This window comes from Mytilus galloprovincialis, chromosome 1, assembly GCF_965363235.1.
Source record: "Mytilus galloprovincialis chromosome 1, xbMytGall1.hap1.1, whole genome shotgun sequence".
NCBI lineage: Eukaryota > Metazoa > Mollusca > Bivalvia > Mytilida > Mytilidae > Mytilus > Mytilus galloprovincialis.
The window spans coordinates 64,474,661-64,500,163 of NC_134838.1; the positions used below are offsets into that span (position 1 = coordinate 64,474,661).

At 31.8% G+C, this 25,503-nt stretch overlaps 1 protein-coding gene across 1 annotated transcript in view; it reads left to right on the forward strand.

Annotated features, from left to right (window-relative positions):
- The window catches only part of LOC143081456 (uncharacterized), a 115,512-nt gene extending 92,065 nt beyond the window's left edge, over window positions 1–23,447 (forward strand). The window contains exons 6-18 of the mRNA XM_076257360.1: window positions 3,965–4,162; window positions 5,464–5,598; window positions 8,948–9,012; window positions 10,462–10,604; window positions 11,399–11,507; window positions 12,360–12,505; window positions 16,175–16,369; window positions 16,983–17,052; window positions 17,309–17,512; window positions 18,683–18,847; window positions 19,400–19,640; window positions 21,065–21,092; window positions 22,541–23,447. Coding sequence (XP_076113475.1) covers window positions 3,965–4,162; window positions 5,464–5,598; window positions 8,948–9,012; window positions 10,462–10,604; window positions 11,399–11,507; window positions 12,360–12,505; window positions 16,175–16,369; window positions 16,983–17,052; window positions 17,309–17,512; window positions 18,683–18,847; window positions 19,400–19,640; window positions 21,065–21,092; window positions 22,541–22,838 — 1,997 coding nt within the window. The 3' untranslated portion in view covers window positions 22,839–23,447. The remainder of the gene's footprint in view (window positions 1–3,964; window positions 4,163–5,463; window positions 5,599–8,947; window positions 9,013–10,461; window positions 10,605–11,398; window positions 11,508–12,359; window positions 12,506–16,174; window positions 16,370–16,982; window positions 17,053–17,308; window positions 17,513–18,682; window positions 18,848–19,399; window positions 19,641–21,064; window positions 21,093–22,540) is intronic.
- The last annotated feature ends 2,056 nt before the right edge of the window (window positions 23,448–25,503 follow it).

The window sequence follows — 25,503 nt, forward strand, 5'->3', positions numbered from 1 at the left end:
GTATTTTTGTGGGTTTACTTTTCGTTCAAAAATGTAACGTTTGAAATACGTTTATTTCACGTAACTTTGTTGTTTTAATCCTCAAATAAACTAGATATTACTAAGCATATGACCAAAAGCTATAAAAACATAATAGTAACCATATACTGAATTTGTTTTATAGGGGTAGTGTTTGCTAACATTGTTTTGTTTTGTTTTGCAAAGGAAATTCGAAGATTCTCTTTTAAATCCTAAGGGTTATAGGAACTGCGTGCGCAACGTTTCTATCAAATTGTAAACAAAATCCTTCAAGTGACATGTGAAGCCATCTAACCATACAATTATACAATTACACAGTACAATCATCACCTTTATTTATCAGTCTATTCTTGTCGATAGCTGTAAAATGCTATCACTTGAAAAACATTCTGTCCAAATCAAAGCGTGTGACGAGCACAAGTTTTTTCAGATCTGGGGTAAATTCCTAAAAACCCGATAATTATAAACAAGATGGACGAAGTCGAACCATTATTTTTCTTTTGCAAAAGGGTTTCACCAATAGTTAATTAAAATATTTTTTCTCTATTTATACAATCTTACAATACGTGTTGAATCGTACGAATTCATAGGTTACTGGAGCAATAACACTGTAATAAAATTAAAATAAGTTGAAAGTTTAAGAAATTTAGCGTCTGAAACGAACATAATTTATGCGTTTACTTTACTACATTGATTAGAGGTATAGGAGGAGGGTTGAGATCTCATAAACAGGTTTAACCCCACCGCATTTTTGCGCCTGCCCTAAGTCAGGAGCCTGTGGCCTTTGTTAGTCTTCACTTGTATTATTTTTAATTTTAGTTTCTTGTGTATAATTTGGAGTTTAGTGGAGCGTTCATTATCATTGGACTAGTATATATATTTGTGTAGGGGCCAGCTGAAGGACGCCTCTCGGTGCGGGAATTTCTCGCTGCATTAAAGATCTATTGGTGACCTTCTACTCTTGAATACTTATCGGTGCAAGATTTTATGTAAGGCAGTATGACATCATTTGCATAATGATCAAATATTTTTGCACGTGGTGGCCTGGTATTAACAATTGCTGCCCAACCAACGATAAGTGCGTCAGAATTTGAATCAGTTCATGGCAAATCGCACAATGTTTCAAGCATATAAATTTGCTGCGATCTTATAATACTGTTTAAAGTGACATCTTAAGACAAAGATTGAGGAGTAATTTAGTTTTCGTGGACAAATGAAGTCAAACTGTCTACTTCTACAAGAAATGAAAAGTCTAGAAAAGAGATCGCAATCTTTTCATGTTCTTCAGCTTTAATTTTTAATAAAGACACTTCCAGTTTCATTTTACGGCTTTAATAGGAAATAGTTCTTTTTTATCTGGTTATAAAAAGCAGATTCTCCGTTGTCTTGATTTTGCTTCAAAAGATCTTAGTATTGTTCGGACCCAACATCTTGGAGAAAAAGAAAAAATATGGATTTCAAACTCGTACATCACTTTAGAAAGGGCACAAGTCCATCCACTTTCATGCAATATATCACCATTTTTTAAAACAAGCCATTCCAATGTACTATCCACCAAACATAACGATAAACGTATCTTCACCGTACAAATCTGTCCATTCCCACTGAAGTTGCTTAGGTAGCACTCCACAGTTAGAAAATGAAATTAAAAATGAACCACAAAATGTTTTAGCATCTCCTATTCCGGGATTTCTTATACATTAACCTAACTGTTTGTGTTGTACATGGGCATATTGTTCGGTGTGAGCTAAGGCTCCGTGTTGAAGGCCGTACTTTAACCTATAATGGTTTACTTTTTAAATTGTTATTTGTATGGAGAGTTGTCTCATTGGCACTCACACCACATCTTCCTATATCTATATATGTATGTTAACAGTATCTGCCATAGATTTGATTTTCAAAAGTTAAAAGGTTGAAATGTAATTCCTTTTAAGTGTATCCATGGCAACATTATGCAATTATTTAATATAAAATATTGTAAAAAGGGGGGTGAACATGTCACATATCCCCCAAAAGTTAGATCAAACTACAATTTCAATGCCTTTAAGTGATACCTTTTTAGAAACTGTTGACATTTATCCTCCTAATGATCTAATAAAAAATGGGTGTCTTTCGCCTCATTTTTTCGTAAAATTTAATCACAAAGTTCGTGCGAAAAAAGCTGGAAAATAATATTACAACAATTGCCGGACCAATGTATGGTATGGATATGCAAATACGGACTGTCATACAGAAAACAGCCTATATTACATACATTACATAATTTTGATGTTCATATAAACCCAATATGAAGCCTCTTTTAATCCTCAGCTATCCAAAAATAAATTTTATTGCACACTAGCCCTCATATTTGAAAAAATCCACAGGGACCAAAATGCGAAACTACACACCTTACTGTGGAGTGCTACCTTAGCCAATACCAAAAGTGGGTGATCTGTAGCTATATTGTATTTGGCCGGGGCTTTGAAAGTTAACCACTTTTGTCACCTTATCCATCGAATGCTTGATCAATTTAACTGAACGGGCGTGTTTTCAAACAGTGGCATCATAGAAGTTACACTTACCTGATAGAATAGCAAAGCCTTTTTAGAGGAATTAAATGACGACCAAGATATGTTTACAAAATTCAAATCCTTGTCTGTTAGATGAACTACGATTTACATCATTAAGCCCTGGTAGTGGGTGCAAATCACTCTGTATGTCTATAAATAGTTTGTTCATGCGTAAAATTGATAAACTCATTTGTTTCTTAAACGTAAAAATGTTCTCAAACCAATTCATAATATTTTTAAAATCCAAAAGCACCAAGTAAAAAGAAAATAGCTCAAATGTTTATCTGAGAATTTTGTTACACTTGCGCGCATGCGCAAAGCCTGAAAAGTCAAATATTTATTTCTATTAAATACGTCAAATGCACTGAATGTAGCCACCAAACCTGATAATAGTTTTCACTTAAAGAAGGTAAAAGAAAAAGTTTTCCAGAAAAATGAGTATTTTCGAACTGGAAAAAACAGCCATTTCTGTAAAAGAGCGTGGCCATCTTGAAAAAATGAATTGTTTTCGTGGCCAGCAGTTTTTTTTTTAAGTATATAATAATGATGCTTCGTGCTAAATATCATGCTTGTATCATCATTTGCACAATTCTCTCGATTTTGCCCGATAATATCTTCCACTATTAAATAGGATATGCTTATTTATCTTCTTTTAACCTAATTCGATTTATTTATTTAAGGAATGACTGTAATATGTTTTCTTTTTATGAAGAAACAACATCAAAAATGTGGTGCACACTGAATAACCCGCTTAGCGGGTTATTTAGAAGTGTGCACCACATTTTTTATATTTAATTCGACATAGACAGAAAAAAAATCCATCTTAAACCGGAGTAAACCATAAAAAAACATGGATGACGTCACGGTCACATGACAAAATCATATCTATGAGCTGATAAACAAAACAACGTCAGCCAATCAGAAGACGCGTTACACCCAAAATTAAATTATATAAAAATAAAGAAATGTGATGCATTTGTATGATTGTGAATCAGACAACTATCCGCTAAAGTCGAAATGAAGTAGGTTTAAAATGTTGTCTATTAAAGAAAAAAGTAAAACCACAAACATACTGAACTCCGAGGAAAATTCAAAAACGAAGAGTCCCTAATCAAATAGCAAAATCAAACGCTCAACACATCAAACGAATAGATGGCAACAGCATGACAATCGTGTAATAATGCTGACGATTGCTTTCATTGCACTTCAGTGTTTCTGTTGTTCTGTTGTTTCTTTTTATAGATGATATATTTCCCAAAGTTTTAGTTTTCAATCCGGATTTGTTTTCTCTCAATCGATTTATGACTTTTGAACAGCGGTATACTACTGTTCTGTTGCCTATATTTGTCAATTCTTAACAAAATTTATGCTTTTGATTTTTTTTTTCTCATTAGGGAACACTACGCAAAACGTTAACCATACTATTTACGCTTCAAACGACAGTACGATCTGGGAAAATGGAGCTATTTTATACAGAAATGAATCATTACCAACTATAATCAAAGTTGATGTCATTTGTAGATATATAATTTATGCATCTACAATTCAAGACCATTTTTCTGACCTTGAAGTATGTGAAATTGGAATTGTTGGTGAGTGCTTAAATCAAAATGAATGTTAAAATAATTAGATACATCCTATAGAACGAGAGTTTATGCTTTCAGAAAAGATAAATATAAACAACATGACAATTTATAAAAATGGAACTCTGTAGCTTTTTGTGTTGCATTTACTCTTATATATTCACTTATTATTAATTTATTTTCCCTGTCAGCAAAGTTTCGATTATTATTATTATAATTATTATAGATCTTGTCAATCAAGTTGTAACTTGCTCAACCTAAAATGACCCGCATTATGTGCAAACCGTCCATCAACATCCTTAAATTAAGATAGAAATGGCTTTTCATATTATACACCATCAATATTTCAATAAAATTATGATATTTCAACATGTTCAATGTATATACGAAAAGTGTGCAGCAATGTGTAATGTTTTTATCATTTAAGTAGGAAACTTTGACAGTCTTTGATAGATTAAATTTGATGTAAGAAATTTGTAATAACAAGTCTACAGGTGAATAACCACCCCCCCCCCCCCTTTCCGAATTATGCATGTTATGATACGATTGTTTAGCAAGCACACAATTAATGTAATATTAATTACGGTTTTACATTAAAGGAGTATGTTCGATAAGTTCCTAAAATGGCCCCCTTTTTAGGGTAAATTTAAAATTCGGATTTATTTACCAATATCACGATAAATTATAGCTAATACATTGACTAGATAGGATATAAGCCATTTTACTGAAAATTTCACGTTTCTGCGTTTCATTATGACGTCACAAGTTGTACTCATATTGATTTTTCACGAAAAAATCAATGAAAATGGGTAAATTTCCATAGATTATTGGACAGGAAACATAGAGCGCATACGTCGACAACAAAGATCTTTTAAAACAATGTTTGTGAAGACATTTCACATGTCTTGTTTGAATATTAAGCATGTCGACGCCTGCGCTCTATGTTTCCTGGTCCTTTATTTGGTTGAAATTCAGCTGATTTTGTCAAATTTCACAAAAATCCCTCATATTGACCTTTTTGGGATGTAAAAATCAACGTGTTAGAATTAAACTTTGACAAAAACAGTTCTGTTTAACGTTCTCACATGTCTTTAAGGCAACTTAAAGCATGTATTGTCTTGTAACTATGAACTTTATAATTGGGGCCAAATATGGCCCTAACCGAACTTACTCCTTTGGAACTTTCGGTTAGTAGAATATATGAACGTAAAAGCCATATGTTCACTATAAAATTGGTAGACGATAAGAATAGTTAGCTGGATAAAAATTATATTATTTTCAAATCTTTGTTACTTTTGTTTTTCTTTCAGGTTGTCCTCCTACAAACTATGGTCCTTTATGTAGCAAGATGTGTCCAGTGTATTGCCATGGACCTTGTGATCTTGTAACAGGAAATTGTACATTTGGGTGTGTAAAAGGATGGATAGGTGATAAATGTGAATTAGGTATGAAAAATGTTTTTAGTTTTACACATATATATACATATTATGGTATTTTTCAACTACTCGTCATGGACACTTTCCAAACAATTTTTTCCTAGGGGCTATTTTCTATGCTTAGTGCATATTTATTTTGAAAACTGATAAGAAATTTACACAAAGTAATTGCGAACTCATCACATAAAAGATATAGAACTAATTGGTTAAAAGAAATCAATACATGTTGGTCTGGTCATTGATGGTCTTCAAAAAAATCCCATCTATCGGTATTATTGTCGGAAAGACAGTAAGACGAGTTTCTCGACCTCAAATTGTCTGGTTGTAGCACGGTCATGTTTGCCTGTTTGCAGTATTCTAATGAATTGGTTCAGTTTTTTGTTCCTCAGTCTTAGCAATATAGAGATGCAGCATTTTTTCACTGAATTAAGTATGGCCAAGGAATGAAATAACTATTTCACAAAAATTTAAAAAAAAACCTTTTATTGGTTCGAAATTTCTCTTTCTGAAATTCGTGAGATCTCAATAATCCAGTATGTTCAATAACCACAGACAAATCAGATGTTGATTTTTTAGAGAGAAAAAAGTATAATAAGCATGAATAATAGTTGTATGAGAATTGAACATGATTTGGTAAAATAAATCTACAAAATGAGTGTTTCGTTTTTAAAGTCAGTCAGTATAGTTATGATACTGTTGTCAGGTCCTCAAAGATTGAAGATTTTGGTATTAATGTGGATGCACTCATAATGTCTTTCCATCGTAAATAAAATTCATTAATTATAATTTTAGTTGTTGGTGTGATACTAAACCCCTGTCGGGAGGGATTGTGTTTGATTTTTATATTACAAAGACATACTCTTTCAATCAGTTTATTTGAAGTCTGGAGCTGGCATGTCAGTAGCTGCTAGTAATCCGTTGGTAATTTGTATATCATTGTCATTGTGCTTAGTTTCTTTTGTTACCTATTCTGACATTGGACATAGACTTCTTACAAACTTAGTTTTGCTGTGCGTATGGCTGTGTGTTTTTTTTTTATTCTACGTTGGCTAGAGATATATATGAAGAGGGTTGAGATTTCAAATGGCATAATTAAATACACCACATTTTTCACCTGTCCCAAGCCAGGATCCTCTGGCATTTGTTAGTTTTGTATGGTTTTTTTTCAATTTGAGTACATTTATATTTTTAGGAGTTAATTGTGGGGCGCACATTTTCATTGAAATGGTACATATTTTGTTAATTGGCCTCTGGGTGTGTGAGTTTCTGGCTTTGTTGAAGACCCATCGGTTTTTTTCTGTTCTTTGGACGGGTTGATGTCTCTTTGACACATTCCACATTTCTATTCTAAATTTAAATATGATTGGATATCAGTTTAGTCTTGTTGTCCTGAATTCCTAACAAGGTTCTGTTTAACAAGAGAACTATTTTCCACCACGGATCAAAAGTTGATTGTCGTAGATGCCGTTAGATTTATTTTTTTTGGACAAATGTGAGATAAAATTAGATGTGAATTCATTGTTTTGCAGTGATAGTTGGTGTTATAAATGCAGTACAATATTTAAGTAACGCGAAATTTTAAATGTTGCGCAAAGTATATGTGTGCTATTTTCATATTACTTTTATTCGGAAGGTGATAAAAGAAAAACGTTATATGCATTCTTCTTATCAATAAGCTTTCAACATAAACATCTTTTTGTATACAATTTGTTCCCTAAATATGTTCTTTATTACCATGTCACAATTTCTCTTTCAAGAACCAAAAGTGTAGTTCTGCATTTATGCAAGTAGTCGATTTATGACAGAACATTAATGAGATGAAATCGTATGGAAATATTTGTTTCCAGCAATATTTGTATTTCTGTCCCATGCAAGCAATCTTTAATTAAATTGTTGGCGTATGTTACTATATCTGCTTTTCGTTTCGTTGATGATTTTGTCATAAATCAGGCCAGATTTATTTGTCATTTTGACATATCAGGGTCTTTATTAGAAAACGATACTGGTAATATGAATGATGGAGCATACAAAACTTATCACGCCAAACAAACAAGCAACGGTATTTCAACAAAAATCGACGAAAAGGTGACTAAACGGTATGAGGTTAGCCCAGAAGTCCATGTTGTGATATATAATTATTAATATCAACATTAGTTACTATCTGGTGGATAGTAAATTACATTGAAAATCTGAAAACACAATTTATACTAACTGAGATTTGTACAACTGAGGGTACATTTGGAGTATACTTTTTCTTTACCATCCGGAGCAACTGATAATTGATCAGGCCGTTTAGTGATATATTATTTGGTTAATCCACATCTTTTTTTTTTAAATCCGATGGATTGTTGTGTCATTTGCAATAATACCACATCTCCTTAAATTAATAACTGATGTTTTATTTATTTGTCTTTCGTATTGCTTATGTGTTTTGCCTATATGCCTTTTTGTTTTTCCTTGTTTCAACTTTGTATTAATTGCTTTAAAGATTAAAACAAAATGATGAATGATATACCGCTATTTTTGATATGTGAATCTATTATATATATATTTTGTTGGTTCTCACGATGTTGTCAATATAATTGATTGTATCCGACTGTCACACAAGATAGAGGTTGTGCTAGCTATAAAAACGGGTTTTAAACACCATTTTCTACCATAAATAAAATAATACCAAGTAAGGAATATGACAGTTGTTACACATTAGTTTAATATGATTGAGCTTTTCCTTTCGCCATTTGCTTAGTTACTTTTCGATTAGAATTTTCCTCGGAGTTCGGTAATTTTGATATTTTTTTTATATATAATACATTGACTTTGTAAAGTTTTACCACAGACATGCATGAGACAATTTAAACAGATAATTTCAAGTGATAGAATTTGGACCTGCACTTTATAATGTATACGTAGTAGTACCACAATTGATTCCCCCCCTATTAGTCTTTGCTTAATTGCAACTTTTTCTAAATATAAGTAAACCAAAAAAACTTTAACCTTTTTTGCATGTGTATAAGCTTGAGTAACCATGGAAGCGCAAGTTTCCGAAATTTTCAAAAGAAACACCTAAAACAAGAAAAATAATGTTGCTTTGAAACACCAAATATATATATTTATACATGTAATTCCGAAATTTTTTTACTTTGCTGAAGTGTAGGACTAATTACGGATAACTGTTTTTTGTATACTACCGGATGAAAATATTGTTCTAGATGGGGGAATGTATAGTTTCGGTTATTTCTAGTCTTTACTCTTCCCTTTTATTCATGCAACAATTAAGCGTTATTGTTTTGAAAAGTATATTGAAGATTATAAGTTATAAAATGAGTAACGTATGCTTAGTGAATTTGGTGTGTTTCAGGTCCGGTATGTTATAAACCTGACTTGGTAAATTTCACCACAAGTTGTGCACCTGAAGTCTATAAGGTAATTTATATGGAATATGTATATATATATATATATATAAATCTAAAAACTTATTAATGATTTTGAAATGTTGTTGAAGTAATATTTGCATCAAAAATCAGTATCATGAATAGTTATTGATACCTAGCAAAGAGTAAGACGATGTTTATTTCGTCCATGGCATTGGACATATTTGATTTCTGTAAGAATATACAAAAAAACTGACATGCAGCACCTAGATATATTGTGTTTGACATACTTAAGTGGAGTCGGAAGCGTGTTCATAGTTGAAAATCTGATGAACACGCACGGGGCACTGTTAATATGTTCACCACGTAAAATGTGTCCCTTAACGTTGAAAAAAATTGCAACATAAATAAATTGGAAAAGTGCACTACTTTTCACATATTGACTTTACCTTTTTAAAATGCTGATAATGAGTTTCGTTTTTAAACAAAACCTGTGTATATATAAAAAGTGCTTAATCAAATCATCTTGGTATTATAAACGTTTGCCTCAATATTCCGGATCTCGTATAACGTGATACAGAAAATAGAAGCCTTTGAAACAGGTAGAACACTTCTAGAGAGCTAAACAGTTGATAAAAAATACAAAATTTACGTCTATCTCATGAAGTTATATCAAAACAGTCTTTTTCTAGTTCAGTGTAATGTTTGAACCGTCTGAGGTTTAATAAATTCATTAGCATGTTTGTTATCCAGAAGTCGTAGACGGAGTTTTTAATTTAAAGTTATATGAAACAAGTGACCGGTGAAAAATAAAGTTAATCCAATTCTTGAACCAATGCATACATATATCATAAACTTAGTCTTCTGTGCACAATTTTATCATTTTTTCGCATACATTTCGTATAATCATTAAAAATATTTCCATCGGTCAGTGTTGTTGTGAAAATATGGCAGCTAAGTAATGGTCGTGTTTTGAAGCCGAAGTTTAACGATTGTCATCCGTTTGTAGACAATCAACAAAGAAGCATGGATATTAAGATAAGCAATTGTATAGCAAGTACAATAAAATGTTGTTTTGATTTTCTTTTCGCACTTGCGTAATGCGATTTTCCGGATTTTAACTAGAAATGTCACGCTGTTTACGGAAAACATGACGACGAATTGTTTAATGGAAGCAAGCAATTAAAGAAAAGTAAACTTCTTCTAAATTTGGACAATTTATAGAATGTCTTTTGAAAAAGTATATGCACACATAAGTTGTATCATACAAACTAGCCATTTAGTTATAAAAAAACATATGCATTATATTTTTTTTTAATTTGAACTTTCATATTACCTTAAAACCTTATTATTTAAAGCGGCGACCTAAAGCTCTATGTGACTCAAACAACATTGGAAATTGTTCCTGTCTTGATAAAAGAAAAATGCATATAACTTCAGATAAACTTATTCACAAAATTAAACAACAATGATTGGATTCAAGTAAGCTTGTTAAATGTAGGTGTATCCAACGTGTGGACCAGTTAATGGTGGAACAGTATTGACAATATCTGGAAATTATCTCGGAAATGTAAATGATAGTATTTCTATTGACATCGGTGAAGTAAGATGTACTAATTTAACAGTTCAAACACCGTATACTACGTAAGCATTTGTATATATGTGTTTTACAAATTAATTACATATACAGGAAAGAAAAAAGGACAAAAATTATCCCCAATAGTGCGCGTTTATTGCAAATTTGTGAGTGCTTTCCTACAGTCTACAGAGAAATAGGCAACATGTGCAACTGGAACACAAACCTTTTCATTTCCAAGAAAAACTATTTGTTAATAATGTAACATCAGTTATTCTAATTGTCTAAACTTCAGTAAAAGAGATGTCGTGAAGTCATCAGTGTCTCATTTTCCGAGTATGTCTAGCGTTCGTTAGGAAGAATAAAAGGTGATAAAAAACCACGGCTTTTCTTAAAAAAAGGTTTTACTATTTGAGTTAATCTTAACTCAATGAACATACTCCATATGAAATAGAAGATACTTTTTTCCGTTTTACAACTAAACGTTAAATGTATTTAGGCAGACGTCACAATTGCCACTCTTTGGTACAATTTGAACTGAAACGGTCAATTTGATAAAAAAAAGTGCTTAAATTACCAAACAATAAATAGTAACGTTATCAAAAGTAATGTTTTGAAAAATGTACAACTCGAGAAAATAACCCATCAGACAAACATCAACAGAAAGACAAAGAAACAGATATGTTTGTCTATCACATTAAAAAAGTTATTATTCATTTGGTTAACAATGATGTTTTGTATAAATTCGACAAAAAACTTCTTATTGTTATTGCATTCTGGTGTAATCTATCAATAGTTTGCATACGAAAATATAAATATATGTATTCATTACTTTTCATAGCTTCATTGTCTTTTTGAACAGTTTGACTTGTATTATTGGAAAAAACAACACAACCAAAACAATGGGGATACTGGTTTTAGTAAACGCAAACAACTACAGCGATTTAAATACCGTATTCTTCACCTTTGAGGTATCTTATAAATATATGTGTGTTTGATATAAAGGTAATATAATTCACTTGTTATGTATCAAAGGGTCATAAGCTACGAATTGGACAAAAAAGGAAATACGTGTTGTTTGTTTCAAACAATTAAAAATGCATAGTTCAGAAATAAAATTTCGCTTTTTGCAGTCAGTTATGTCAAAATAAGTTTTACAAAATATCAATAGTGTATCATTGGCTAGTAAGTTTATATTTCAATTCATTTCAATTCGTATTCGTTGACCATTAGTTTGACCTAAAGGAGGTAGGTTGTGCATGGATTAGACATGTGGTTGTCAGCATGTTCACTCACTTTGTTTATACTTTAAGGTAAAACAAGAAATCCGCTGGACATAATTATTTCGTTTACTGATCAAGCTAACAAAAAATCATTCTTCTATAAGTTAAACGACGATTTACAATTTTGTTTACATATACCCTCAAATCAAACAGACAAAGAAATATCCGAATGCACGTGCTAACTACCTTATTATATTCTTATTTATAATTAAGTTGTATGCTTGTCGGCAGTCTTTTGATGTCATCTCAATTGATAATAAGATTGTGTCCGGAGTTAAATACATACAAAATGCGGATACATATCAGCAAGTTGATGTATGTTAATTTTCAACTTGTAATGCTCAGAATTGATGCAGTTCTTAATATTTGATATTTGATCCTTACAAAAATTATGTTATTTCTTTGTATCATTCAGTACAATTAATATATATATTTTTTTAATATTTACATATTTTAAAGAAAAAAATACCACATTCGATTAAATATTAACATACACGAATTATTAAATAGACAATCCCATTATGTGTTATTTCACTCCAGGAACCGAAGATCGCTAACTTTTCACCGAAGAAAGGGATACTATCGGGGAACACAACTGTGACAATACATGGTCAAGATATTGGTTTTGAAGGACAAAATCGGTACAATATTTCCTTTTGTGACGATGCAGTTTGCATAAAATGCAGGTAAACTTTTATTGTTATCGCCAGTGTGTTGTTTTTACATGCTACGTGTATTATGATTAACATAACAAAAAAAATACAAAACTCCTTATTAAAGAATTTCCAAGGTACCCTAAAATCATGATCACCGCTCAATGAATGAGCTACAGCTGGATTAATCCGACAAAGAAAGGAAGGAAATCATATACTAACAAATCTTAATTATTAGGAAATACAAACATTGATATATATCGTCTCTCAAATTTTAGTATATACCAGCTTTAATAAGTGTTTTGTATGATAATAAATTTTCACTTCTGTCGTCGTAATCATGGTAATATCAAAAACAAAATTATTTATTTCGTAATTTTTTTCCCCATTTTTACTCCATTTATATTGTATATTTACCAACAAAATTATTTTTATTTACTGTGTACATTATTCTTTTTTCTATACTTTTACAAATGGTGACTTGGATGGAGAGTGTCTCATTGGCACTCATACAAAATCTTTTTATATCTATTGAATCATCTTATGAATTGAAATATATTTTACTGTCGGAATTATACAAAACAAACAACTTCATTTTTGGGCAATAAGCATTTTGAAAAGCCGTGAGACACATAAAATGCTCCAAAATTGAAAATATATATCATTTACTATTTGAATCCTTGTGAGAGGACTTGATACAAAGATAAAAGTATTTTTTTGTTTGTCAAATAACAGTCGTCCTTTTCTAAAAAATAACTTTGAGGGACTAAGTATTCTTTAATAGATATCATTAGAATGAGTGAGTTCAGTGGCGGATCTAGAACTTTTCATAAGGGGAGGGGGCGCTGACTGACCTAGTGAGGCCCGCTCCATTAGGATGAAACATCCGTCTTCTAATGTAACAAGTGTTGAAAATTCCAAATGTGGTATTGTTGATCGTTGAAAGAATAGTTCGAAAGAGTTTATACCCCGGTACACACATATTATGAACTAAATGTATAATGTATTTCGACATTTTTCTCCGAAAATGATCATTATAATGAAATTTATTAGTTTAAGCTCAAATATGGACTTTAGTACAGGTACGAAAATACCGATATTGTGTTATAGAAATTTGGTCTTGCAAAATTTTTGAAATAATTTTGAAGATAGGTTTATATCTTCCTCATGCAAACCACTGTAATCATGGTAAAACAAAGAAGAGGAATGCTACACATCTAGATCTGGTATGACATCTATCTCACTATGATGGATCACTATTACTATCTGTATTTACCCACCATTTTTTCTTGAAACGTCCTGTACCAAGTCAGGAAAATGGCAGTTGGTATCTTATTGTTCGTTTCTGTGTGTTGCCTTGTCGTTTTGTTTTGTGTTTCTGTTGTTTCGATGTTTTCTTCTTATAGTTGATGTGTCTACCATAGTTTTAGTTTCTAACCCAGATTTGTTTTCTCTCAATCGATTTATGACTTTCGAACAGCGATATACTACTGTTACTATTTTTTCGTGGTGTATCAAGAACAGTAGCCCCTTGTCCTGTCATTGCAACATGTTCGTTTCGGAGTTGATGTGATTACCTGTGTTCAGTTGGTATGTTATTTTTCATTCAGTTGGTGTGTTTAAGATTTTCTTTTTCGACAGCTCAGGGACTACCAAGAGTTAAACATTTTTTAAATACCGGAGGAAAACAATATCATTGTCTAAATATAATTTTTCATATAAAACAAATATCCCAGTCACATTTTAAATGTGAATGAAGGAATGGGTTTTATTTCTCATTAACTTCAAATAATATAGTCACAGAGAATATATATGTAAACATTTGTAATTGCATACTGTTACGACCAGAAATTAACTTCAAATTGTAGCAATTGTCAAAGTTCAATAATAAAGTTTAACGAGATTTATTATACATATTTTACGACTAAAATATACGCCATGTTTTTAATCTAAATTTGTCTTCCTCCTGTACATAATATGTCTAAACTGTTATGATTTAGCTAACGTTAACAATTGTGTGAAATCGACAATTTCAGATATTTTATGATAATCCTAGTATACTAATGTCTAATCTGAACGTCTAACTGCTGTGTCTGTATATATACACTTCGCCAAAAGTTAAATAACACCCGTTAATTTTCCAGAATCGTTGTTTACAGAATTCATAACTAATCGAAATATCGATTCAATGAACTCAATTTGTGTTTTTATAAGATAACATATAGAATGTAAATTTAAAAGTGAAATTTTGGACTGTTTTCATGATGCAATGTTTTACTGTTTCATTTTGGGGAAATGGTTGTGAAATTGCAAATAGAATACAAGATAAAGTTTCAACTTATACTGAAGTTTTTGAAAATTTTGCTTTGCACCATACACAAAATTCTTTTCAAAATTCGAGACTGACAATTTGTGAATACATTAAAGTACAATTTAGGTCAGAAGCGATTGTATCCTCAACGCTTCCGGAAAATGTTATCCACACGTCGTCTCATGCTATAAACTAAACGTCTTAATGTTCTAACAGGAATTCTTTGCCATTCTTCAATCAAGGCTTCTCGTAATTCCTGTTATAATTCTTACTAGCTGGAACCTAGTTGTTGATTTTTCGACCAATATCATCCTAAACATGCTCAATTTGATTCATATCCGGTGACATTGATGACCAAGGAATAGTCTCAGTAAGCTCCTGACGTAATTAATCTGAAACAATGCGTGCTCTGTGTGCCCTAGCATTATCATCAATGAATATTGGTCTAGTTGCAAGATTGTGATAGTCAAAATGTGGCACAACGATATCCCAGATGATGTTATCGTGATATGTTTGACCCGTCATAGTCCCAACCATAATATAAAGGTTCCTTTTGCAGTCGAATGAAAAGCATCCTCAAACTGTCAAACACCTACCACCAAAAGCTGTAGTTCCAAGAATGTGCTATTACCTGAATGGTGTATTTCGAGGACGCAATACGCGCATGCGCTCATCAATATGGTGTTGGATGAATCTTTACTTGTTAGACCAATGGACTTGACGCCATTGTCTCAAAGTCCTCTTTCAGTGACCAAGTGACAACTTATGTCGAGCTTCACGATGCCTACGAGTCAACAATGGACTTTGACTGGTCTACGGGCACGTACATGTAAATTGGCATAATTTAATCTGCGGTTAACAGATATATTTTGTTAACGAAACTTGCAAAGAAAAAACTTGTATGTACCTTTATAAAACCTGTTTTTAAAGGTACCTAGGGAAATAATTTATACCTGAACTCTTACCTGTCGATTAACACTAGATTAACGAAATATTTGGAATCAAAGCAGTATTAAATTTAATTTTAAAACAAAACATAGCAGCAAAAACATTTAGGTGTTGCTTAACTTTTGTCGAGCTGTATATGCATATACTGTTGTCATAGAAATTTTTATAACACGGTAAAGGGGTAACTTCTCGTAAACTTCTCGGGAATATTAGAAGTTCAATTTACATATCGTAGATAATGATCCTTCCAGAATATTATGTATATCAAATAGAAAGTTATAATTAGTTCTTCAGTATCTACATGTTTGATTGTTCCAGTTGTTTTTACACAGCATATATAATTGTAACATTTTTTGAGAGCAACTATAAGGTCACAAAAAAAAACACAAATTAGGCCAAGCCATATAAACTTGATTATTACAATACCAATGTTTTTGTTACAGTGAATACCAAAAGACCTCCAGTTTACAAAATGACTACATAAAGTGCAAAACTGGTATTTCAACAAAACCTCGAAATATGACCAGCTTGAAAGTTGTTATTGATGATTTGACAGTATTGACTCTTAACGAAACATTTCAATATTTACCAGATCCAACATTTAACATTTCGACTAAAATACCAAAGGCTTTACAAAGGTGAGTCACTGATGAGTCTTATATACTGACGTACTGACGTATTAAATTATAATCCTGATACCTTTGATAACTATTTACACCACTAGGTCGATGCCACTGCTGGGGGACGTTTCGTCTCCGAGTGTAGCACCAGCCCAGTAGTCAGCACTTCGGTGTTGACATGAATATAAATTATATGGTCATTTCCTATTTACAAAACTTTGAATTTTTCGAAAGACTAAGGGTTTTCTTATCCCATGAATAGATTACCTTAGTCGTATTTGGCACAACTTTTTGTAATTTTGGGTCCTCAATGCTCTTCAACTTTGTACTAGTTTGGCTTTATAACTGTTTTGAACTTAGCGTCACTGATGAATCCTATGTAAACGAAACGTGCGTATGGCGTCTTAAATTATAAACCTGATTCCTTTGATAACTGTAAGTATATATAAATATAATTTCAAAGAATTACGACAGAGATAAAAAGAAAATGGTTTCTACTGAATTTAACTTTTTGTTTGTGCTTTAATTATTGTCTTGGATTGATATTGTATTGGCGTTAACCCCTGTATGTCATGCTTAAATACAACATACGATATCAAATAGTATTACCTCACTCTGATTTTATTTTTAGTGGAGGTGTAATATTTACAATTCGTGGAAATGGTTTCAATAATGTAGGGGCGATTAAAGTAGAAAGAGTGGTAAGTACAAAAGTATGTTTTTTCTCGAGTCTATTTTTGCTATATACAAATAAGGAACTTGATATATGTACATAGAACATAACAATTATTTATTTACAAAAATATATTTTATTTATTTCACTGCCTCGATATCAGAGTGACTGAGACTCATAAAATCAAAAACAATTTTGAGCATCAATTAAAACATGTATTTAAACTGCTTGTAAACCGTTCCAAATATCGTTTTGAAAGTTTTGTTAAACAAATATAATTTTAGGATAAACCATGTGATGTACCAGCAGATACTTCAACTGAATGTGAAACACCTCCAAGGTTACAGAATCAGCCTAATAACCAAACAATTGATGTTCATTTTGATGGAGTGACAATTCAAGTTATTATACAATATTTGGACGACCCTACTTTTGAAAATGTTCATGATGTGTACATGTATGATAAGCAATCTTCTATTGAAATTAAGGTAAGGTTAGAAAATGAAAAAGTGTTTCCTAACTGAGAAGCTTATGAGTATGAATTAATCATTGCATTGCATTTAAACTTCAGCTGAAAAATTAACCCAAATTCATGACATTAATTGTAATGACGACTACTGAATCTATTTATCATATTGTTTTTAAATCAAACTTATTTCTTCAGATGCTTTTTTTAACTGAAGAAAAGCATCTGTCCATGCTTACACAATCTGTGAGGGTTTTAAAATTTCAACACGTTAAAACAATTAATGTTATAACGTTTGTAAAGGTTGACTAAGTCCATCTATCAAATCGACGCAATGGTAAGTTTTATGCATCTATAATTATAAGTTTGAAATCACAATTAAACTGCCAAATATAAAATGTTCATTGACAGCTACAGTAACCAGTTTTGATCTGTTCTGTTACAGAAAACTGGAACATTTTCAAAATTGAATTCTTGAAAACGATAGTTATCATAAATGTACCTAAAAATCGTGAGATTATAACAATGGAATATATTAAACAGAAAAGGGTAGTTAGAACTTGATTGGTGTTTGCAGCTTCGTTTGGTGTTTTGTCACAAATAAAGCCGTTTTCTCGTTTAAATTCTCTCACAATTTTGTATTTCGGGCACTTTTATGTCTGAATATATGTATATGGTTTGAGTATTCGTACGAATACTTAAGTTGCATTGGTTGCATCAATGTCATTTCGACTTTGGAAGATTATTCTTATTCAATTTGGTAATCATAGCATTTCTCCTTAATTTGAAAAAATAAACACTCCTGCAAAGATGGTCCGTATTTTTTAGACAAAAAGTATGCTACCAATTGAGGGACAAACAAATATGACAAATAAATTTTGACGTAAAATTATTTTGGTTTACAAACTTACAAGGCTGATAATTTGTTGTAGAGCATTTGAGATAACCTCAGTTATTGGAAGGGTTCATGTTGTTTAGTCTTTAGTTTTCTATGTAGTGTTTAGTGAATTGTTAGCTGCATATTGGCCTTTTTCTTTTTTAGCCATGTCTTTGTCAAGTTTTTTTACAATTTTGGTGTTTTAATGTCCCTTAATTTGGTATCTTTCGCCTCTAATTACATCGAGGTTTCGCCAGGAACTACAAATGCAATACGCAATAGAAACGTATTATTTTTTTCAAAATCTATTTATAGGGTAGAAATATATTAAATGTGGCACGCCGTGAAGATTACCATATTAATATTGGATTGGATGGCATTTGTTTTATAACTGATATCAGTATGTATAACATCACTTGTTTACCACCTAAATCAGTACCTAGGACAAATAATACTGATGAGAATACTGTTCCTGTCGTTGTAAGTAAATTATAATAATATTTCATAACTGTAATGTATATATATGTTTAAAACACTATAAACATGTGTAAAGATTTTTTTGAAACTATAATACATTTACAGTTATCTCGCTATCTCCCTTTTCAGAGATAGAAAACCTGCTTCTTTTTCGTATAAAAAATAATAATTAGGGGCATATGTTCATATTACACCAGCAGAATCAAAGCAATCAAATTGAAAACTACTCTTACTATGTTTATTTTACGTGATAGATAACTTATAAGTGTACGGATCAGTAATACTGAACTGCGATGAAAATTCAAAAGGGAAAGTCCTTTATCAAATGGCAAAACAAAAATCTCAAACACATCAAACGAATGAATATCAACTGTCATATTTCTGACTACGAACAGGTATTTTTGTGTAGGAAACGGTGGATAAACCCTGATATTAAAGCTAGCTAAACCTCTCACTTGTATGACAGTCGAATTAAATTAAATAACAGATTGCCTACCCAGTTAAGACTACTTAAACTTGACAATTTTCCAACACTGCATTTTTTCTTAAAACTAGGTGAACGTCATAAAGATAAAGGTGTACATTGGGGATTTACAGTACAAAACAGAAATAATTACAGAAGATGGCAATACATTTGTCATGGTAGTTGGAATATTAGCCGCAGGAGTAGTTGTATCTATAAGCATAGGCATGTCGGCAGTAATAGTTTTAAGGAGAAAGAAAACTAAGGCTGGCAATGAATTCAAAATGGAAATAAAGGCGAAGGAAGAAATGATACAACAAGCCAGAAGAGATGGTAATTAGCTTAATATATTATAAAATACAATTATATCGGACTAATAAAACAGATGAGAAACGGCTATACAAGTGAGAGGTTTAGTTAGCTATAAAACCAGATTCCATCAACCATTGTCTATTTAAGAAAATGTCTATACCAAGGCAGGATTAAAATAGTTGTTATCCATTATTAATGTGTTTGAGCTTTTGATTTTGCCATTTGATTAGGGACTTTCCTTTCCGAATTTTCCTCAGACTTCAGTAAATTTGGGATTTTACTTTTATCGTTTAAAATTACAAACGAAAAATAGAACAATATATATTTAGGACTCGGAGGTGCGATGGGGACGCTGAAGTGCGATAGTCACACTAAAGTGCTATGGTCCACGCCGAATTTAATATCAATTTTGACTTCTCTTTAAACATGTTAAATATGCTTTACACGATTTTTTTTTTTGGGGGGGGGGGGGCGATTTAATGATGAAATTACTTACAAGCATTAACAATGATTTTGCTATATCAAGTTGATTTGGAAGAACATCGTCATTGAAGCCTTATTTTATTGTCGTTATACTGTTTAATTTAATTTCTACTACATTGTAGGCCTAAATTAAACTGACTAGTCCCTATGTGAACTTTTCTATATATTTTATTCTCCTCAGTGGCGCATTAGCTAATTTCAGTTTTTGGTGGAAAACGTGACATGTACTATTATATATATATATATATAGACAAACACGCTGTGATTGCCATATTTTCTGGCACCATCATACTGCGTACTTATCTTATCTAATAATTTTTAAAGTATGTTGTTTGAACTTAACAGAAATTAAAAAAGATCTTTCAAATGCCAGGCTAGCAGCTACTTTGGTCAACTCTTAATAATGTTATTTTGTTTAAACATCTCATATACATTTTGCTTTTTACACTAAATCACAGACAGACAATCGCACTTCAGTGTAACCACCATCGTACTCACGTTTACAATGTCAACATCACACTTCAGTGTGTTAACAAACGCACTTCAGCGTGGACCATCGCGTTTCCGAGTACTACATTTATATATATTCAAAAATCATATGCAATTTGGACTCGTTATTATTCATAACATATTCAAGGCGTATACTTTCGTACATTAGATGCGCGTTTCTTTTATAAAACAATCGATCATCGGTGGTGATCCAAACATTTGTCAGGAAACGGGAATTGTGTCAAAAAGACAAAAACCTGATCAAAGAGGAGAAAAGGCCCGATGCCATCAAGGGTATGAACGCAGCGAGAATATCTCGCTCCCGGAGGCGGGCTACAGCTGGCGCTTAAAACATTATGTATACTAGGTCAGCTAAATCGACGTAAAGTAACAATACGACAGTTTGAGTTGTATCCAAATTATTGATAAATACTAGACTAGTGCTGTTACATAGAAGTTTCTGTATGTTTCAGGTTTGTCTGAAAGATTAGAAAACTTAAGGTAAACTACACATGTTGTTATATGTTCAAATATGTTTAAATAGTTAAAACTAACTTTATTGTTATTTGCTGTGTTTAGTGTACTTATATGAGATTATATGATACAAAATGGATTATGTGGTATGATTGTCAATGACACAACTCTTCACAAGAGACCAAATGCCATGCATATGTATTTTCGTATAAACAACATGTTAATTGAAACTTACGGAAACAAATAGCATATAATACGTAAAAGTCAAACCTTTGCAATGTGAAAAACGATTGCAGATTAAAATCAATTACACAGTATTTGAATTATAGGGTATTTTTCAATCATTTAAATGCGGGGGGTCAAAATAATATTATACTGCAATCAGCTATTTTACTATACAGATAAAGCTATACGTATAAACGTTAGCTTTATATGTCAATTACCTCAACTAATCTATAAGCCCCACCTTCTTACCGGAACTATTGTATTTCATCAACAACGTCACGTCAAAACCATGGCAACGTGAAGTAACAATAATCAAACTTTTAGGAATTTACTTGTTATGTCTTCAAATTCAAATTAGTAATTTATATACCATGTTTATTAAATGTTATTAATTAAGTTCATTTTCCCTGTCTAATTCATTAAAATGTCAATGTCCTACCGCCTGTACTACGGTCATAGGGAATACCCAAAAATGGTACCCCAAGAGGGAAATTCCAAACACTTTTTTTTAACAATATTTCTTACATATTTTTTTTTTATTTTTTATTTTTTATCGATTTAAGTATAAAAACAATATACGTATAGTGTCTTGAAATATGAAATTTATTTGTATTCGGAACGAAACAGGGGAAATGCTCGGTAGAACCTCGCATTTTTCCCGTTTCTAAACCTCATACAAATAAATTTCATATTTCAAGACACTATACGTATATTGTCTAATTTTACTTTATATGATTGATTTTTAACTTTGGAAATTATTACTTGTATTCAATCATTATGGATACAACTGTATGATACGTTATGATATGGTAAACATACCAATAGACATGCAATAATAGACAAAGTCACAAATATAGTTCTGTGTGAATGAAAATAAAAATTAACCAGCTTATTAGGTTCGATTTTTATTTCTAAAACTAATTAGCGAAGAGAGATCAAAATAAAAAAAAATAGTTTGTTGGTATTGATATCTTCTTATACAACCTTTTGTGGTATATCCTTTTCCAGAGAATTGAATAAAACCAAACAAAGCAATAAAGCCAGGAATAATCATAAATTCTAGTAAATTGTAGCGTTCATTTGAATGGTTTACAATATTCAAATACATTGTATACATACCAAAGCAAATTTATAGAACTCTTACAATTACCATTGATGCAGAAAAAAACACATATGTTATCTACAACGTCTATCGTCTATTAATACAATTATCATTTTCAATTATGATAATAACCATTATATTTTGTTAGGGGAGAAGATAGAGATCCTTATACTGAGCCTGATGAATCAGTATATGATGAAATACATTCTGATGAGGAAAACGCAAATGACGGATATGATGAACTCGGGCAACGATCCCCAAAAAATCCTTATAATCAGCTTCAACAAAAAAGAGCTGATAATCTAAGTCAGGATGTAATAAATGCAGATGAAGAATTGCAAACCAATGAACATAGTGATTATCTAAATGTTTGTGATGGATACGAAAAACAAATATCCCGAAACGATCATTTATATATTAATCAACTTCAACAGGAGCTGAAATAAAAAAAATCCTGACAAATCTTGATAAATAAAAAACAAGGGCATGTGTTTCGCCGTCTGATAATTAGATACTTACACTACATTTCTTACAGTTGTGATGATTGATAGAAGTGGACAACATAATTACCTCACTGTTTTAATTGGCTTTGAACTACATGTAGCTTTCAAAATACTCTGATATTGTTGCTTTTTATTATCTGTAGTTTTGTGTTAGTTGGCTTATTTTTGCTTCGTATCTTATATTAGTGTTGAACCCTTTATATAACAGATCTGTTATATTTGATTCTAATGTTTTGCTGAACCACCACTGTCCCAAGCAGGGGTTTAAGCGCTCAAAAACATGTTTAACCACGCCGCTTCCTTTATGGGACTGTCCACAGTCACGCCCTTGTAATTCAGTTAGTGTAATGGATATATGTCTGTCATATTTGTATTTCGTCTTATGTATTTATTAGTAGGGCATTCATTTTCTCGTTTAACTTGTATAATTTTTTTCACACATTTTATAATTAGTTTTGTATTCTAATATGACGTGCTTCGTTCCCTTTGTGAATAAACCCATGCTCTAAATCCAATAAAATTTGTTTTCACATGCGTATATTGACAACTGCAGAATAATGAATTTTATTAAATTGTCATGCAATTAATATATTTCATTGATTTAAAGCACTTCCAAATTCTTAACTGATGCACATGTTGTTACTAATTGATTTGTTATGACTGTAATGTTTTGCATTTGGAAATTTACATATTTGACCTAGATACGACAACCGTTCATGCTGGCTGTTCAAAACTCCTCCCTCTTGTAACTTGTATTTCATAACTTCCTCCAATAAAGGAGAACCTTAATCAATGAGTATTTCACCACCAGTTCAAAAGTACATATATCTGAATTTTTAAAATATAAAAGTCACACAGGTAGACATCTATCATCATAAAAAGGAATATTAAAAGTGTTTTGTATATACATATGTATCGGCATAAAAATACCAGCTAATTTAATGTCATGAAAATACTTCCTCGATATTTACAGTTTATTTACATGTATATATATATATATATATATATAAGTACGGCTGAGTCCGTGACACAGAGTTATATATATATATATATATATATATATATATATATTTGGTGTGGCGAGATCCATGCCAATTCTCTGATAAACGATGACATATATCTAGCCTCTTCAGTAAAGTGTGGCGAGATCCACGCTTTTGTTGTGTCGACATGTATGTTTGCATTAGAGGGCGTTATGGACTAAGGTTGAGTTAACAAGTGTGGCGAAATCGACGCTCATTTTTCAGTAATGTTGAGGTCGCCTCGTAGCTGTGTCCGTAGAGTGTGGCGTAACCCACGCTCAAGGTGTCTATTAAGCTAACTTCATGTTCAATCGATATCATTGAGAATTCTCGACCTGCTTGTGAGTAGTAAAAAGCATAGTCTCCTTGATTGAAATTCTATGTCCATTAGGATTGAATTGTCACAACTGGGTTCCAGTAATCCAATTGTGCTTGAATTAATTATCACTTGGATAAGGTCTACTTCGCTAACGTTGTGTTTGAATTGAATACTGAGATTTTCGTTTAGCAGTTGGATATTGCTTAAGATTGATTTTCTCTGGTTCGACAGTGAATGACAAAGCAGTAAGAAATGTTCCAAGGTTTCATCTGATGTTTGGCACAAAGGACATGTTGCCAATAGTCCTTTGTCTTTTGAATGCCTTGTTCTGTAAGCCATGAGTTTAGAACTTCAATGAGTATTCCACCACCAGTTCCTGTTGCTATTCTTAATTTTACGGTTATTCTCTTAGCTTCTTGCAATTGCATGGAATTACTGGCAGATAGATTTACTAATACATGTGTCTTTCCTGGTATATATTGACTATTTTTAAAAATACTTAAGTGAGGGGTACAGCTTACAATGACCCTCTATAAAAGGTTTCCATATTTTGATACTTCTTTATTTACCATGGTCTTCCATTTTAATTTATGAATTTGACTGTCTAATAGATGTAAAGCTGATGGTAAGTTGCATTTCGCTAGAATCGTTTTAACAATAATAAACCAGCTGTGACTATCATCCGTTTTCAAAAGTAGTTGTCTATATGCAATTTGTTTTTCTAAACTATTATGTGGTTGTCTAGATATATTTCCAAATAATGATAAGATCTTTTTATGTATTTGGCCCTCCTTTGGTAGTTGTCCAGAAAGAATGTATATGGCGGGCGTATCTGTACTTGTTGGTAAAGAAAGTAATTGATTAATGCATTTTTTGTGGAATATGTCAATAATATTCAAGTTTTTTCCTGTAGGAGTTACTAATTCCAGGCCGTACAGAAGTACAGGAATGACATAGATGTTAAATATATGTAGTAAGGATTGTATGGCCAGTCCATTTTTCCCATGCAAACTAGCTGGCATTAGACTGTAATGGCTCGTCTAGCTTTTTTCACGCTTTCATACAACGGATTAGGATCATCTGGTTTTGTTGTGCGTAAGACCCCCATATGGGTTATTTTGCTAACTATTGGCATTATTGAGTTACCTATACTTCATGGAAAGGAAGGTTCTTGTTGTTTTCTACGATTTGGATACACCGGCAGAATAACACTCTCCACTGGTTGAAGCTAATATCTCTCCCGTCGAATGTAGTTGTATAACATGTT